Source organism: Hypomesus transpacificus, chromosome 4 (genome assembly GCF_021917145.1).
Source record: "Hypomesus transpacificus isolate Combined female chromosome 4, fHypTra1, whole genome shotgun sequence".
NCBI lineage: Eukaryota > Metazoa > Chordata > Actinopteri > Osmeriformes > Osmeridae > Hypomesus > Hypomesus transpacificus.
The window spans coordinates 7,505,938-7,522,750 of NC_061063.1; the positions used below are offsets into that span (position 1 = coordinate 7,505,938).

The 16,813-nt window shown below is 42.2% G+C and overlaps 1 protein-coding gene across 8 annotated transcripts; it reads right to left on the reverse strand.

Moving 5' to 3' along the window:
* Window positions 1-652: 652 nt before the first annotated feature.
* LOC124466889 (myocyte-specific enhancer factor 2D homolog) lies at window positions 653-14,594 on the reverse strand. 8 transcript variants are annotated; one of them, XM_047018827.1, is made up of 14 exons: window positions 14,393-14,594; window positions 9,579-9,634; window positions 9,256-9,314; window positions 8,040-8,243; window positions 7,579-7,716; window positions 7,087-7,303; window positions 6,880-6,930; window positions 6,180-6,367; window positions 5,878-5,907; window positions 4,862-4,988; window positions 4,500-4,659; window positions 3,723-3,791; window positions 3,245-3,295; window positions 653-2,564 (listed from the first exon to the last, which is right to left on the reverse strand). In XM_047018827.1, the coding sequence occupies exons 3-14, from the start codon at window positions 9,307-9,309 to the stop codon at window positions 2,117-2,119; spliced, it is 1,737 nt and encodes a 578-aa protein (XP_046874783.1). In that variant the 5' UTR covers window positions 9,310-9,314; window positions 9,579-9,634; window positions 14,393-14,594; the 3' UTR covers window positions 653-2,116. The 8 variants fall into 8 exon arrangements, with proteins under 8 accessions (XP_046874783.1, XP_046874784.1, XP_046874782.1 ...); XM_047018828.1 differs by having other exon boundaries at window positions 7,087-7,300; window positions 9,256-9,634; XM_047018826.1 differs by having other exon boundaries at window positions 9,256-9,634.
* Between the last annotated feature and the right edge of the window lie 2,219 nt (window positions 14,595-16,813).

The following is a 16,813-nucleotide window of genomic DNA, read 5'->3' on the forward strand; positions in this document are numbered from 1 at the left end:
GGTGGTGTCACTTTAAATTGCCTATAAATGACCTGTTTTGTGCCACAAAGCTGTCAGAGCAAAACTTGTGTCGAAAAAAAGTGATTCTTGGTGTAATACAGAGCAATCATGCCAGCCTCGCACTGTACATCACACTGTGATCTGCACATTCATAGTGAATGCAGCCACTAGTTCAACTACTGGTGATGGCCACACACAGTGAACCCTGGAATTCCCATGTCAGGCACTGATATTAAATCAGTTATTTCCAGGTGTCTGTTCAAAATGACACTCAGAATTTGGTATTCACATTTGAACATTTTGTAAGATTAAAACTTAAATAGCTGGTAACTAATTTTACAGATGAAATGTTTTTCTTAAACATAATTCTATAATGTATGCAGTACTGTAGTTTCAAGTGTATCCTTACTGATCTGACTTTACAGAATTATGAAATTCAGACCTACAATAAAATGTAGTTAATTAATCCAACTATCTACGTGAATAATTCAAGTTGTGTCCATCATTTTCATCTTATTGTGGGATTGGGTTCAGTGTATGTGGCAAAATAACATTATGACATCACAGCAGGCCTCTTAAGAATGAATGAGAGACAAAAAAAGTGCACACCATCAACACTAGCATTAAATAGGTTACTAAACAAGGTGACTTACCACCTAGTGCTGCAGGGCTCCTGCATTGTAGCTTGAACATATCAAATTACACTCATATGCAAACAGATCCACTGAGAATGAACACATTGCTTGTTTTAGGGATACCTACCAAAGTTTATGCAAATATATTCATATGTACACTTATCGTCCTCACCAATTGCTTTGCTGCCGACTGAGGCGGTAGAAAATATAGAATGTCTAGAATACTGTGTGTTCTTGTATTCTGCTGTAGAGGCTCTTCTGAAACATATCCAAGTGTTAAACAGAGCTAAGAGAACATCAAAGCTTTTGTACGATAGGTGTTTCATAAAAAAAATTGAATTGTTACTTATGAACAATCATCAACAGTCTCAACCTTCAAATCTATAATGCATCACTTAAAAGACCAAACACTTCCCTAACCAGAGAAACCTATGTCATAAACAACTGTCTAAGAGTAAAAACCATTATGCGTTTTCTGATTTCAATTATCATTGGGGGCAAATTCCTTAAAAAAAAATAAAAAAAAACATGACTTCAGGCATCGTCACCGAAAGCCAATTCAAAGCCTGGCATAAGTCAATTTGTCACGTTTTTGAGCATATTCTGTTTCTACAATGCTCCTTTTGCATGTGATGAGGCATTTGGCATTTTAGTACAAGAGGAGGTTGATGTCGGCACTCTGGCAATGAGTCTCTACTTGTTCTAGGCCTTGATGAGAGTGCTAGTTGACGACGGAGTGCTACCTGAGTCTTTGGCTGGGCTTGAATGTTGATGTTGGTGCACGCAGTTTGTCTGCCCTAACCGCAAAATCCTCGCAGCCCGCCTGGGTCTCTTTTCAACTGAGCCGAGTCATGCTTGCTGTCACCCCAAAAGCTGCCTTTTCACAGACAGTGCTGATTGAAAAAATTTTTTTAGAGCAGAACTGTTGAGTGAACGTGGCAGTTAGTCCTGTGAGAAGCTCAGTCTACAACCCAGTCCACTCCGAGCACAGATTAACACAGATCATCACAGATTATACTGTCAATCAGCAGATGCAGCTCAAATTTAATACATAAAGTTGTTGACTGTGCGGTCTACAAGCGAAGACTTTCATCTGGTCTTAACATCGATGAGCAATCAACCTTGGGAGATAATATGCACTCTTAATACACCTGTCCACACCATCAAATTAAACAACCATTTAAAAGACGGCATTCCGATTGTGTCCTCTTCATATTCAATGAGATACCTTGTTCGAAAAAAAACCCACACATATCTGGCTCAGCTTCTGAGTCCTGTGGGACTGACCGGGTAGGTGGATTTATAGGTTTAGATGGAGGCCGAGAGGGGCTAGACCTTGTGTGGAAGTGAACAAATGGCAGTGTCAATGAGGTGGGATAAGTGGGAGGGTGTGAGAAGTGTCCGTGTCTATATGTATTTATACGTGTGGTGTCAGTGTTAATGGTGCTTTCAGGGATGAGGACGGTTTGGCATTGCTGCTTTTATGTGACCCACGTGTCAAGTCTTATGCGTTTGACATTTGCTCCCTCCTGCTCTGCCTCGCTCTGCGCCCTGTGGAGCTCAGCTGAGGGGCTAAACTCAGGGGGGAGGGCTCCACCCGATGGGCCTGCGTTACCCGTGGCATGTGTGGAGATGCCGCCACCTGCCGCCGGGTCATCACGGTCACTCCCCTCGTAAGAGCTGGCGTTGCTGCTGATGCTGTCTGCGGGAGAGCGGCCAGTAGGGGGCTCCAGGCACAGCAGGGAGCCTGGGTACTGGGGTGGGGCAGTCGCCGTCAAGACCCCGCCTCCGGACGAAGAAGAGGTGGAGGAGGGAACAGAACACTGGGTGTTACGATCTCTGCCAGGTGACACAGGCTCAGACTTGATGCTCACATTGGAGTTGGTGTTGACAGTTAGCATGGTGCTCTGAGGTATATGGGTCACGGGCCTGTGAGACAGAGAAAGAGGAGGCCAGTCATGGTGTGAAAACAAAGAAGGGAGGAAGGAGAAAGAAGTTAAGAGAAAACTTGAATAGAAAGATTCCATGACACGCTGGAATGGGTTTTCAAATCACAAAACCTGAGACACCCACATGGCGTAGCAACACATATCAACAATCAAACAACCCAATACACGACAAGCATTAGAAGCCTTGATTGGCTAGCCATACCGAACTCCATCCACTAGTTTTTCACTTTGCATATCACCCAAATAATAATATCATCCACATAAATCAGCATACCCTCAAATTCCATGTGACTAGTGGGTTTAAGATTGCACCTCTTATTTCATAGACATCTTGTATCGTAAGGTACAATAGCATTTCATCCAAATATATTTAGGGTTAGGGTGGGTTTTTTAGGGGTTAGATGGTGACGATGCTAAAGCAATGCGCCTTCGGTATGGCTTGCCCCCCAAAGGTTACTGATCCCTTTCTCAGCTCCCACATTTCACCACATAGCTGCCCAACAGCAATTCAAGCATGAAATGGTCTGTATGAGATAGTGACTCTGCTATGGCGTAGGCGAGTCACATTTTTTTAAACATTTTTTTTTATGCAGACAGCATAGACATGCCTCGGCAACCAAAAAGCGCAGACACACAATGATACAGGAAGTAATACAGTACCGTCCCAACCACTCATCTCTACCCAAGAGCAGGTTGGACGGCGAGGACACGCTGTAGGGAGAAAGAAAATGTTGGACCACTTGAGAAAATAAGGCTTATGAAATGAGAGCAATGTGACAGAAAGGTATATGAACACATATACCAGTCCTTGAATCCATCTAATGTGTATGTACACAAACATACAGTAGATGGGCAGAAAAACTAATCACAAGAATGATAGCAACTTGTTAGAGATGGATAACAAATAAATTGATTCTCCCCTCACGGTATATGTAAAGGACACAAATAATATTTATGTATGTGTCTTGCGTGTGTGCATATCAATCTATCAAGGTTCCCAAAAACTACGTTCTACACAGGGATTCCATATGACAGATAGCTAGTCATAAATGAGAGGTAGAACCGGGTAAAGTGAAAAACCGTGCCACTTGAAGGTGCACCACACCAATGAGAACGGCAGGACGTGACACACATTCACCTCAAATTGGCTGCTAGACTGGAGATCTGGCTAGACAGCTCGCCGCTCTGTTTGTCCATACCCCACATGCTGTGGACAAGAGGAGAGAACACACTTACAAGGCTTTCACAGTGTCCTCCCCCATCCAAATAGCACTGCGCTAGGGTCAGCCACTTGGTTTTACACTCTTCAGGAGCTGAGCTTTCCGACCTCTTAAGTCCCCCCCCCTCCCCTCCAGCAGACTCTCTGTGTGCACAAGTCATGAGCGACAGTGCACATTGGTGGCTTGTCTGAGGAAAGCCACCAACAGACCTTGAACAACTGAAATCTGGAGATAATGGTGTTTAAGGGTTTGAAGAGACTGGGATGTTGCTATGTGACACCAATTCACCTCTCCTTCAGGATGTGAATTGCCTGTATTTAGGTTGAATCTCAAGAGTCTTTAATGGATGTTTGGGGTCTTTTCCCCTGCACTCTGACAGTGCATGTTTAGGCAAACGAGGAAAGAGCATGCAGGGAAAAGATCAAAGACTTGAAATTCAACAATAGATTCATGCCATGGAACACTAGTGGACTGAAGGAATCAGCTGCATTGTGTTGACCAGTTGGGTTAAACAGTTATCTATAGTTTGAAGAAAGTTTTGTAACGGTTAATCCTTGGTAAAAACTCTGGTTCATTTTAGCCAAGATCCAACAGATGATCTCCTTCTGAAGAACCTTCGGGGAACTGCGATCCTGGTGTTCTATAAACAAACTGTCTGATACTGAATGTCATGGCAACGCATGTCGAAAACTTACACTAAGTTGCTAAGTGAAGCCAGACTGAGTTGCTGTTGTTGCTGCGATACAGACTGCTGATGCTGTTGTTGTTGCCATGTGGACACATTGCCTGGTAGCAAGCCGCTAGGTGACGCAAGAGCATGGAGAGCGGTGATATCAGCGCTTGTCAATTGGTAGTCTGAGGAAAAAGGGGAATAAATAAAGAATGCACTATTCAAACAAGTGCATACTAACAGATACAAACAAACATTTCTAATCTGTCAATTTGAGCTTCCTCACAAATGTCCTTTTGTTTCATGTTCCATATTTAGGCTTCCCTGAAACTACAACACCAGAAGAGTTCCATTTGTATATTTGCATAAGCATATGCTCCTGGTTACCTGTGTTGTAAGCTGTCGGCATGGCAGAGAAGGGCAGCCCCTGTGCCAGCAGACTGGGTGTTGCCACGGAGACCACCGGCGTGGTGAGCGCTTGTGCAACTTGGGCACCAGCCAGCCTCTGAGCATTCTGGCGGGAAAAAAGACAAACGGTCGATGGTTACAGAGAATCAAAGTATGATAGCGACAGTTGATTAACATGTGTCTCCTTTGAATGAATGTTGCTTTGGCATGCTTCCGTGTGTATGATTAAGACTTTTGATGGCTCGTTCCAAGGTGAATGTACTGTCATGAGACAACTTGTGACATGCATCAAGGAGGCATGAACGTGGAAAAATTGAACATGAGTGAAACTTTCACATACGCTGTTATCTAATTGCAAGCTACATTGGTGGTCGGAGATGTAAATAATGTATTGTGATCAGCAGGAATGCACTGCAAAGTGCTGGTCACAATACAGTGAGACAGCAACATTGTAAGGGGAGGTACAGTAGGTGGCCCGGTCAAAAACGACACCATGATTTCAGTGCAGCTCGTTGCTGAACTCTCTTCCAAGCATTACTGTATGTAAGGATCTTTCCGTGAACAACCCTTTGATCCCATATCCTTAGTGGACAAGAGTTGGGATTAATCACGATTACTATAGATTGATCTTTACTTAGGAATCTATACCATGTCAAAGGCACTAGGTCTGGCTAGGGGTGGTTCAGAGCTCACAGGGTGAGAGAGTGTTTCAGTTCAATACATTCATAAGCTACACATATACTGCACTTCTAATCGTGTGTCAGATTACAACTGCATTCAATCATGTTGGAATGGTTCAACCATGATTCTGGCCCCGCATGCATTAGGGTGACTACCGTGGACTGATGACTAGACCACGACATGCCACACTGGACCACACAGGATCAATATCAAAACAAAGGGACCATCTATAGTCAGGCTTGAATGATACTGTGACCATGTTAATATGTTTCCATGGTCACCAACACATGCGAGTGACGTGTGGGATGGGTCACCTCATTCACCAACTCCAGCTCATCCTCTGTCTGCAAGGGGCGTGAGCGCAAACAATTACAACTCTGGTCTGTTCATCGACCCAATAAACTCTGCGTCTGTCTGCTTTCAATTTAAGGATGGTGTGCGTAAACACTGGCCATGTACATTCACACACACACACATTGGTATTATCAGTTTAGCCAAAAAAAAAGGACCAAAGAGCGAATCCTCACATCTCATTCATTGCACACAATTCACATCCATTAAAGTTATTCGAAAGTATTTGGTTTTATATGGCTTAGTGTGGCCTGCTTTAGCTCACCATCTGCATCTGCATTAGACTCTTTCCACTCTGCGAGGTGATGACCCGGAGGTCTGGCTTGCGGCTGTTGACCATCTGGGGGCTAGGCGGCGGGGGCGGAGACTTGGCTGGACCTACTTTCCCCAGGCTGTTGCCGTTGGAAACAGATAGGAGGCCTGGAGATGCCCTGGCACTAATGTATCCATTAGCTGGAGGTATTAACAAAGAAATAAATACAAAAATATGAGGCAAATTAAACAGAATTGATAAGAAACACACACACAGGTGATTTACCAGTGATTGAGGAAGCCTGGTTTAATATGGAAATAAAGAAATAGATATTTAGAATATCTATCTAGGAGGTCATTTCCGATACAGATAAATTGTATAACAAAATGTTTCTAGGTCAAGACCTCCAGAAGGGTAGGGGTGGGTGGGAGGGATAGTGATACCTGACCCTTCTGGGTCTCCCTCTCTCCAACATTGCTGTGGTCTCTCCAATATATGATCAGGGGATACCAGGCATGCCCACTGACATTGTGACATGTGACAGATCTGGGTCAGTCAGTTATGGTGGAATGGTACTTGAGAAGTCGGGGAGTGAACGAAGAGATCTAAACTCAAGATGGAACCAATATTTGCTCTTACTATACCTTAATTGTAGGGTGGTTGAGTGTTTAGTGAGTAGTATTCAGTGTACAGTGTGACAGTTAGTACTCACGGACTGGACTTGGACATCCTCCATTTGAGTTGTCGCCTCCGAGAAGTGCTCCTGTTCAAAAGGATAAAAAACACAAACAAGGACCATTACTACCCCGGCCACTAGTCAATAGTTTAATGATTTGCTACTTATGGCTTTGTGGGGATAGGACGGATGACCTAATTTCCTCCACATGTACAGTGGAATGCAATCCATTCTCTCACTCACCTGCACTTGCCGGTCGCTGTGGCAACCCAGGAGACACCGTGTTTCTCTGCAGAGTTGGTTGCTGTGGTGACAAGAGGTGGGGATCGGAGAGAGATGAGGATGTGACGTAAGAGGTGGTTACCAGGGCATTACCGGGGTTACTGAACTGCACGGTGTTCTGATTGGTGGCCTGAACTGTGACTGGCATGGAAAATGTAGGGGGCTGGGCAGATGTCTGCTAGAGTAGGGAGGAATGAGAGAGAAAGTTTAGATGTTACCACATCTTCCAGCTCCCTTATTTCCCAATAAACACACAGGCTTTAAGATTGCAGAGCTCAATTATTATGACTTAGTAGGAAACAATTCACTACTGTCACAAAAGTCTGCATTTGGATTTATTCTTCTCAAACAGTTATGCTATCGTTCTATTAATACACATTAAGAGATAAACAAGTGAAAGTTATGTCAATTTCGAGGCTTCTCGCTACTTGGTAGCAGGGAGGGGACACTTACACCATAGCGTTTGAACAGGATGTCCAGATCTTCTGTGTTTTTGCGGTATTTGTCATCATTCAAGGGGCTTTGGTCAGTGGAGTCCTCTCCATCAGGCTCAGGGCTGTCACAACCATTGAAGCCTTTCTTTCGCAATGTCTAAATACATGGAAGGATATTCATTAGAAAATTGGTATGGAGAAGTGAATGAAAACTTCAAGAAATCTCTTACTGGAACTGTCAAGTCTATTACCTCACTATGCTACACTAGGCAATAGAAGAACAAACAGAACTGAATGGCTGAAGAAGGCATCTCATTTACTTCCTCAAGGACAACTGGCTGTTTGTTTCGGGGAGGCAGCTTTTTTGGCACAAGTATCCGACATATTGCTGGGGTTTATTTACAAGCACATGAACCGCAAAAATAATAATCCAATGGGTCAATAATAATAAAAATACAGAAATAAAAGACAGTCCTTTACCTCAATGATGTCTGCATTGGTTCTGCTCTCATGGGGCTCGTTGTACTCTGTGTATTTGAGCAAGACTTTGTCCATGTCGGTGCTGGCATACTGGAACAGCTTGTTGGAGTGGTTGAAGATGATGAGGGCGATCTCACAGTCACACAGCACACTCAGCTCATAGGCCTTCTTCATGAGACCAAACTTTCTCTTCGTAAACGTCACCTACGCCATGGTGAGAGGGGGTAGATGAGATCATAAGTAATGGAGGGTTTGAAGATGAATGTCGGGGCGACACTGTCATTGGAACCACATATCCGTTGGCTAAGCTGTGTGTGAATCGTTTTTTTATGAGACCAGAACATTTGAACAGTTTTACCTAAAATGTTTTTTTGTGTCCTTTATTTAACCTAACCCTTTAACAACAATGCTTCATTCTTCTCTGCCTTCTTTTCAATACCTAGATGGTTAGACCCCAGAAGACGAAAATGAGATCATTAGCATACTGTTAAAACTGATAAGGACTCTTAATATCCGCCCGCCAAAAACAAGGCATGGCAGCCCCACCCCCACCCCACCCGTGGGTAATGACACAAAACAACTAAACACCCAGGTCACCCACAGTGAAAACCTATGAATCGTTTCTCCATACACAAGCATGTCAGTGCACACACACACCCACACGCAGATCAGTAACTGTCTGTCCTGGATAGCTATGGCAGCATCCATTGCCTTGCAGCTGCTATGGGAGGATTGATTTATCTGGAGCAGCTGTCCTGAGAGCTGAGGGTGATCAAACTGACTCCATGTTGGTTTGAACTCTGTGTGCTTGCTTGGCCTGGTCACTCTTTAAAAATGGAACACATGTAATTCACACCTGCGAATAGAAATCATTCATGCACAATATGATGAGCGCTTGACTTTGTGTTTTGACTTTGTGTTTTGACTTTGTGTTTTGACAGTCTCTAGTGGAAAACACACACAGTCCCATTTTGTGATCAGACAAGCTGAATGCAAACCAACACTCCTTTTCTTTTCAGAGTTCTTTCAGTTTAATCTTCCTTCTCTGTGACCTTTTCGGAACACGTTTGGTGAACTCAACTCCCTCTGAAGATAACAGGTGGCAATATTGGAACATGTCCTGTGGTGTCAGATGGTCCTTAGTAGGCTGTGACACACAAACGGCCCCCCACCAACACACACACACATTACGGAGACGCAGTGTCAGACACCTCACCTGTTTGTTCCTCTCATCTGTGATCCTCTGGATCTGAATCTTTTTCCTCCCCATAATGGCTGGTGGTGGCGGTGGACAGCGGGTCCAATACAACAGGGTAGTGCCTTCTCCTCAGCAGTAGAGAGGTGGAGTGTAGCCTACTCGCTTTTTCTGGGCCCCAAACACACTCATGAACACACGCACACCAGCGTCAAAAAACACTTGCAAAGTCAAGTACTCCTCTGCCCGGGGTCTACTGTGAAAGGGCAGAGGGGTTACTTTCTCCCTTTCAGCGTTGCAGGGATGCAGATGGCAGGACTGGTATTAATTCATCGTGTGGTTAGGGGAGGCAAAGGTGGCCGCTTCCAAATGACTGTTGTCCGTGAGGAATCTTTCACTCCTAAAATAAAACAGAGCAGAATCCTATGATTATTACAGTGTGATTCACAAACGGAATGTAGACATTTTACAGACATGAGGATGGTGACACAATACTGTGTCAGAATCTGTTCTGCATTCAGTACATTAGCATGTCAGCATAGTAAGGTGTTCTGACCTGTTTGAGCAGAACAAAGTGTAGCTTACATACACTCACTGTCACACACACACATGTTCATGTCAACATAGACAAACTGGGAATAGGTGTATGTTGCCTATGTTCCACTAAAACATAAGGCATGCTAACTGTTGCTAATGTAGCTTTTCACATTCCATCTATAGAGCTAGGCAGTGGACAACCGAGAGACTGAAAGTTAGCGAACTAGTAAGAGACTGAAAGAACTAGTAAGATATCTAGGAGGGAATTCCCATGCACAAGAACGTCATAGCAAGCTTTGGTCGCTGTGATAAGCGACTAAAAATATCTTTGTTCTCACGACACACATTTCTTCCTTCAGGGGTTTGTGATTGCACTCCCTGCTCTCTCAGACAAATGTGTTTTTTCCCCCAGAGTGAGCACTAGCATATTAGCACCTCCCCTAACTTGATTTCAGTGGTGAAGGAGGTGAGCGAGTGACATGCAGTAGATAAAGCAGTGGTGGATTATTTTACTTGAGTGACTTTGTCCCCATGGAAAAATGTGCCATGCAACAGTTGAGTGGACTGGAGACACAGGATGACAGAATGGCATAAAGGTAATTTTAGTGTTAAATAATCTTCGACATTTTAGGAGGCCAATTTTTCTCCAATGTTGCAGAAGACACTCGTAATATTGTTGGTTTCCATGGCAGCCCGCCATTCTCATTATCTAACACACCATTTCCCCTCCAACCTCCGCCACTTCCTGCCAAAGCCACAGGATCTGGAACAAATCTCATTCCTTTTCACCTTCCACACACACAATATGTTCACTCGCTCCAGCGCCGCTTCATTTCCGTTTAGAATATTTCACTGCAGACTCACAGAGAGAGCCCCAAGGCAGAGTTACCTTACACGACCCATCCACTCCAAACACAGGGCTTTTCCTGTCACAAGACCGTTGCTCAGCTAAAGGGTATGGTTTAGGTCCTCATCTCAACATGTTTTACTGTCCTCTTCGCAGAACCAGACCCAACAGTTGACATTCAACCAAGTATTTAAGTACGTTCAAGAAGTTGTATGTAGGCCATGTAGTATTGCTGTGCTCAGCTGTAGTGAACACCTTCAGTGGAACAGCCAATGACTCTACATGATTCTGGCTTAATCTGCCCAGATACTGTAGCTAACCTCTAATCAGAGCCCACCTGTGACCCTTACATGTGTCCTACTACCTCCCCCTTTACAAAGCTTACCCACATGCTAGAACAGTTGGTACCATACCTTGTGTTTAACACCCTGCCCATCTCAGTTGTCCCCAAACACTCATACGCTAGGAACTGTACTATCTTAGATACTTGTTCAAAAATCTATTGGGCAATTTGAAGTTCTTCATCTGGCTTTACTTTAATTATTTAACCAGTCCTATTTCATCATCCCATGTAGAGTACAACTGCAAAGCAAGGAAATACTGTTGGCAATACAGCTGTAAAACTCTCCAGCTATGCCACAAGCCATCCAATAACACTACACTCATATATTCCCATGAACACAGCTTTGTGGCTATTATGTAAATGTTGTAGCGTTTCCTCTTTCAAGTCCCCGCTTTTCTGTGGGATCATTGTGAGGCCAGATGGAAAATATGCAAACTCATTTCTGTAGCTGTTGGTACAGCCCTTGTCATCCACAAAATGCCTTCTTTTGGCATCAACGGGTGCTGGATAGTGAGGGCAAGTCCACACAGGAATCCCCCCCCCCCCCCAAATTGAGCAGAGCACATTGGGAAACACTCCAACACACGTTCACACAATGTTACTTGTTACAGGACATCAATGGGAAACATAGACAGACTGAGTGACTGGAATATTTATCAAGTTGGATTACAGAGTGAAAGGCACATCCTTACAGCTGATTACAACTGACAGAATGGAATGGTATGAAGAAGTATCATACAATAAATAATTGATCAAGAACCATAGGGATACATTACTTTCTGTTATTAAGACATGGGTGCATTCAAAAACACAGAAATACTAATGGTGCATTAGACACCTTTACTTAAAACTGCAACATACCACCTAGTCATGAAAAACTGAAAATATCCACTCAAGTAGGGTAAACATTTCTTCAACTCTGTAAAGCACTGTCAGTTAACAATCTGTGACATCTCTGAGCATCAGAAGCACCCAGAGGGTCATTCCCTGTGATAATGTCCATTATCAAACATTACATATGCTCAGATTAGCACTTAATCTGTCTTTAAAGCCAATGGCACTCTATTAAGGGAAGCGAAGGACTTGGGTGGACATTAAAGTTGATTTGATATTTTTTTTTTCCGTGTCTACTACAAGTGATCAATTAAAAAAAACTCTTCATTCCCACTCTTCTAAAAATGAGATTGGGAAATGTCTTTTGAATAAATAATCAGAAATTTAGCAGCTAGACATGACCATGCGATCATCCATTACCATGTAGTGGATACACTATACACTATAATGTCTACCATTGCATTGCTGCAGACAAATACAAATCGAGCTGTGAAACAGCCAAGTTATTCACGTAGTCCAATACTTCCATGTTGAAATCCTTGATGGGTTACTTATGTCTCATTATAAACCGGCAAAATTATATCCAAATAGAAATGTGGCAATATGCATTAAGATATCATTTTTGTAGGAACCTCATTTTGTGTACAGGTTAGACTTTAGGCATTTGGATCAAGTGTAGATTGGCTGGAACAAGTATTTTCGGTAATGCTTGTGTCCAGCATTCTCTGCTGCCCTCTGCATTGCTAGCCCTCATTACTATAATTGAGTCCATCCTCCTTCTTCCTCTACAGGCGCTGATGGCTCAATTAGGATCTTGCTGGAGGACTGATCAGACGGCAGGCTAGATAATGTGGACATAGCTCGACTCATGCTGAGTCTACCAAAACCACCTCACTATGACACACAGTGATGCAAATATTTGTAGGGGCATGCTTTAAACTCAATCTCAGTTCCAGAGACATTCATGAAAAGTTTAGGATTTTATGATTGCATCGATGTTGTGAAAAGACAGCTATAGATAAAATCCATCACCTATAGGTAAAATGAAGCTTTCCTTAAATTCCCACAAATCATTTGCTAACTGTGTTTATAATTCAGTATTCATCAAATACCTCAAATGTGGGGGAGGGTGAGTGCAATAATGGCCCCGGGTCTCTCTGTTTTGGACTATTTGTAATGGCAGTGACCTTTAGCGGATTATGGTGGTGATTATTGGTCAATGAATATGACAAGTCCTGATTTGATGAGCAAGCACAAGAAGTGGAAAGGAAGTCCAGCCTGCTGAGTGATGGAGTTGCATTACTCTTCTGTTTTTTTTTCTAAAAGTCTAATCCCTTTTTGCAAGGAACTATCTAATGAGTTAGAACAGAAGGAGTAGCAAACAGTGATCACAGTTTTGAGATCTGGCCTATAGACTCAAGTCAATCACATTCCATTATTGATTGCCAATCCTGAGACAATCCAACAAAATAATGACGGGGAGTTAAAGGTATTTCTGCAGAAATATGATGCAGAGTCCTCCATACCTGTATTAGAAAGCATTGCCATTGTAGTTCATTTGAAGGTTTCCTTTAATTGCGACAGCTTTTACTGACAATCCTAAAATCAATTTCCCAGGGCTGTACAGGACCGTTACTGACTGTAACAAATATGACAAATGCAACAAGCCCAACAAGCCCAAACCTATGCAAAGGTATTTAGTCGGAAAACGTGTGATGGGAGCATTTCGGTTTTATAGAATCTCTGAAAACTGTACTAGTATGTATGTATGTAGCCTATTTGCCATGTCTTGCACTGATAAGTTAACATGAAGGCCTAGACTTTGTAAAGACCTTCAAACCTTATCTCTCAAAGTAATAAAATCAAATAAGCCAATATGTGCAGGATATAGAGCCCCATCACACTAGACGTCAGTCCTTTTCAATAATTTAGGTATAAACTTTTTAGATAAATTTTCCATTAGTCCCTACCTGTCTAATTTCGACACTGACTGACAGCTAGGCTGAAGATGGATAAATATATAGGAAAGAAATTTCGCAATTTTGACTGAACACCAAGCCTATAACATGATTTTAAGGTAAAGAGCCTATATTTTACAGACCACGAGAAGAAGCCATTCAGGGACCGACACCCAGCGACGAATACTCCGTGTCAGCTCGCGGTTAGCATCATTTTGACAGCTCTTATTTTGGTAGTTGCCCATCACTCCAAAAACGTAAGCAGCGCTCAATCTTCAAAATTGTTTTTTTTTGTTTTGACTACACTCATGGACCATTAATTTTAGATTGTAACAATCATTTTTTAGTGAAACAAAGTGTTCTATTACCATTTCACAATCTCTAAGTCGACCGACAGCCATTACCTGTTTATAAGCCTCAACTCTTCCAACAAAATAGGATAAACCAGAGAGCCACAAGACGGTGCGAACGAGAGAGCAAGCAAGGATTGATATCTACAAAAAACGTAAATTATATTTGATAGATAATTAATCGATATAATAATGCATGGGTAGTTGAATTTGCTTGATTTAAACAATAAAGCAATCACTTGTACTGCGAGAGAAAAAACGCAGGAAGGAAATGTACAAGTACACTTACCCTGAATGATTACAGTGTAAAGAAACAGAAGAATTGCGTTATTTAACTCTATATTTTAAGATGTTCAACAATCACAAGCGTCGTTACTATTTACATAAATCCCTTATTCCATTCCGTTTAGTAAAGATATAACTATTCTATTCTGCCAAACGATACAGTGTAGCCTAACCAGTGTAGCACAGCCTAGCTACGTCATTGCCACCAGTTCATGATTGACCTGTCATGGGCCAATACGAAGCCAATACTGCACATACCAAGCCAATCATAGGATAAGTTACTGTAAATGGGAAGGATCTGAAGGAGAGGACATGACGGAGGTGACGGCCATGTTCTTCTATAATGTTTGTGTCCCTCCGCCTCGTTATTTACCTTTAACAGGATTTTGCATGTGCAGAAAATGTCACCGTGGCCTACTAGGTAGCATCAGCCCAGCAAGAACCGTTATTTGTTGGGTTAACTCATGGTCAGCACACAGGCCACATTTCACCGTGTACGTTAACAGTCTTCTTACGTGAGAGGAAATAAAATAAAAGGAGGGTGCCTACTCTAAAAAAGCAAACCAGATTCCTGATGAACGATTTCAGTACAAGGATAACCATGGTTAGGGAATTAGTTATGTTTTAGAGTGTGTTCTGGTTCCTGGTCTTCTTTGGCCACAGGTTGGCTGCCCTGACCTAATGGTATTGTGATACTAGACAGATCCGGTCAGCAATTCCTCAATAAAAAGTCAGGCGGCCTAAATCTCCTATTTCGAAATGTTAAATACAAATGAATGGATTATTTATTGCACAACAACACACACATTGGACCTTACGTTTTAGCCAAGGTCAAAACATGGCAAACCCCAACAAGTCAAGTCGGATAGGCTATAGGCCTATATGTAGGCTATACAATGTTCTTATAGCTATAGGATATAGCTATATACTATGTTCCTATATTCTATAAATATATGGCCTACAATACAAGCCTACTATAAGAACACAGCAACTGAAAATAACTACATTTTGATTTAACACCTTTTCACACCACCATCTCTCTCCATTCTCAGTACACCCAACACTACACCAAAACATGCTCTGTAGGTCTACCATCCCATGAGACTTGACATGTTTAATACATTTAGACTGATTTATTGGGTGTGGAAGAATTAGATAGACAGTGAGAAGGAGAGAGAGATCTAGAGAGAGAGAGCTCAACCAGGAAATGGCAAATAGAAGATTACTCAATATGTTTTCTCTTTTATGTAGGAAGCTTAAAGGTACAGGAGATATGCTTTGTAAGCAGAAGGGACCCAATAAACTAACATCTAGCTCTGTGCAGCTGAACTGAAACACAAATGCAGATACAACTACGTTCAAGTCTGAGTTATATGTACCGTATATATAGACTATAAATGATATATTTATAACTGTTGCCTTATGAATCTTAATAGTCAAGTATTTTATCATCTCTACAGATGTATACATGCTAAATGTGTGCTTGTTCTCGACCAAGTGTACAGGGTCTAATGGGAAGATATAGCCTACTTGCCTTGTCACAGTGTTACTGGTTTATTACAGATTAAATCACACATTGTAAGCATTTTTTGTCCAACACACACAAACCGAAAACTACTGGTACGAAAGTGTGTTCAGCTGAGAGGTGTGTGTAGGCGGACAACCCTTTAGCGTTTAGTGGCACACAATGCTCTGAAGGGCCATTGCACCCTGACTGCTGCTTGGCAACACACTGTCACCATGGTGAAGGTGAAAACAAAAACTCCTGTCCACAACTCACCTCATTGGACAATATGAAAAACAGGAAATATATAGGCCATATCCCATGAATAATGCACATGTGCTTAACGTTTTGGTATTGTCATTATTTTCATTCAACTCCATTATAGTAGGCCTATTTCATCAAGCACAAGCTCGTTTATTGCAACATATCTCCACTTTAGCCACAACAACCAACTTAACTAGATTTGTTGAAAGAAGTGTGAGGTCATTCAAAGGCTTAGGAAATGATTATACATTCAGACATGAAGTTTTGAGAAAATAATAAACCTGAGTATCCTTGCTATTGTCTGCTTGAGCTAATGTCAGAGCGTATAAGTCTGATGTCGTTTTTCTTGATCTGCTGTGTGTGTGTTGGGGGGATGGGGTTCGTCTCTAAGTAATGGTGTATGTTTGTGAGCGCTAGACAAAGAAACAATAAGGAATCTAAGTCAATGTAGGCCTATCCATCAAGTTGGAACAGGTGAAATCAATAAAGATGACAAACAACTCAAAATTCCAGGCATATCATCATTTTAGCTATGTACACGGTAAAAGCTAAATTGGATCCTTGTGTTGGTGGTAGGTACACAATTCAATATTTGGCTGCTTAGCAAGACCTAATGGAAACAGTAGTAGCCGACGTTATAAAAAATAAATATCGAAT

Excerpts from the sequence above, each read along its gene's own strand:
- LOC124466889 (XM_047018827.1), bottom strand. The coding sequence starts at position 9,309 with ATGGGGAGGAAAAAGATTCAGATCCAGAGGATCACAGATGAGAGGAAC. Across the intron at positions 4,989-5,877 it reads AGCTGGAGTTGGTGAATGAG|AATGCTCAGAGGCTGGCTGG; the intron begins GTGACCCATCCC and ends TTTTCCCGCCAG. Across the intron at positions 2,565-3,244 it reads AGAGATGAGTGGTTGGGACG|GCCCGTGACCCATATACCTC; the intron begins GTACTGTATTAC and ends TCTGTCTCACAG.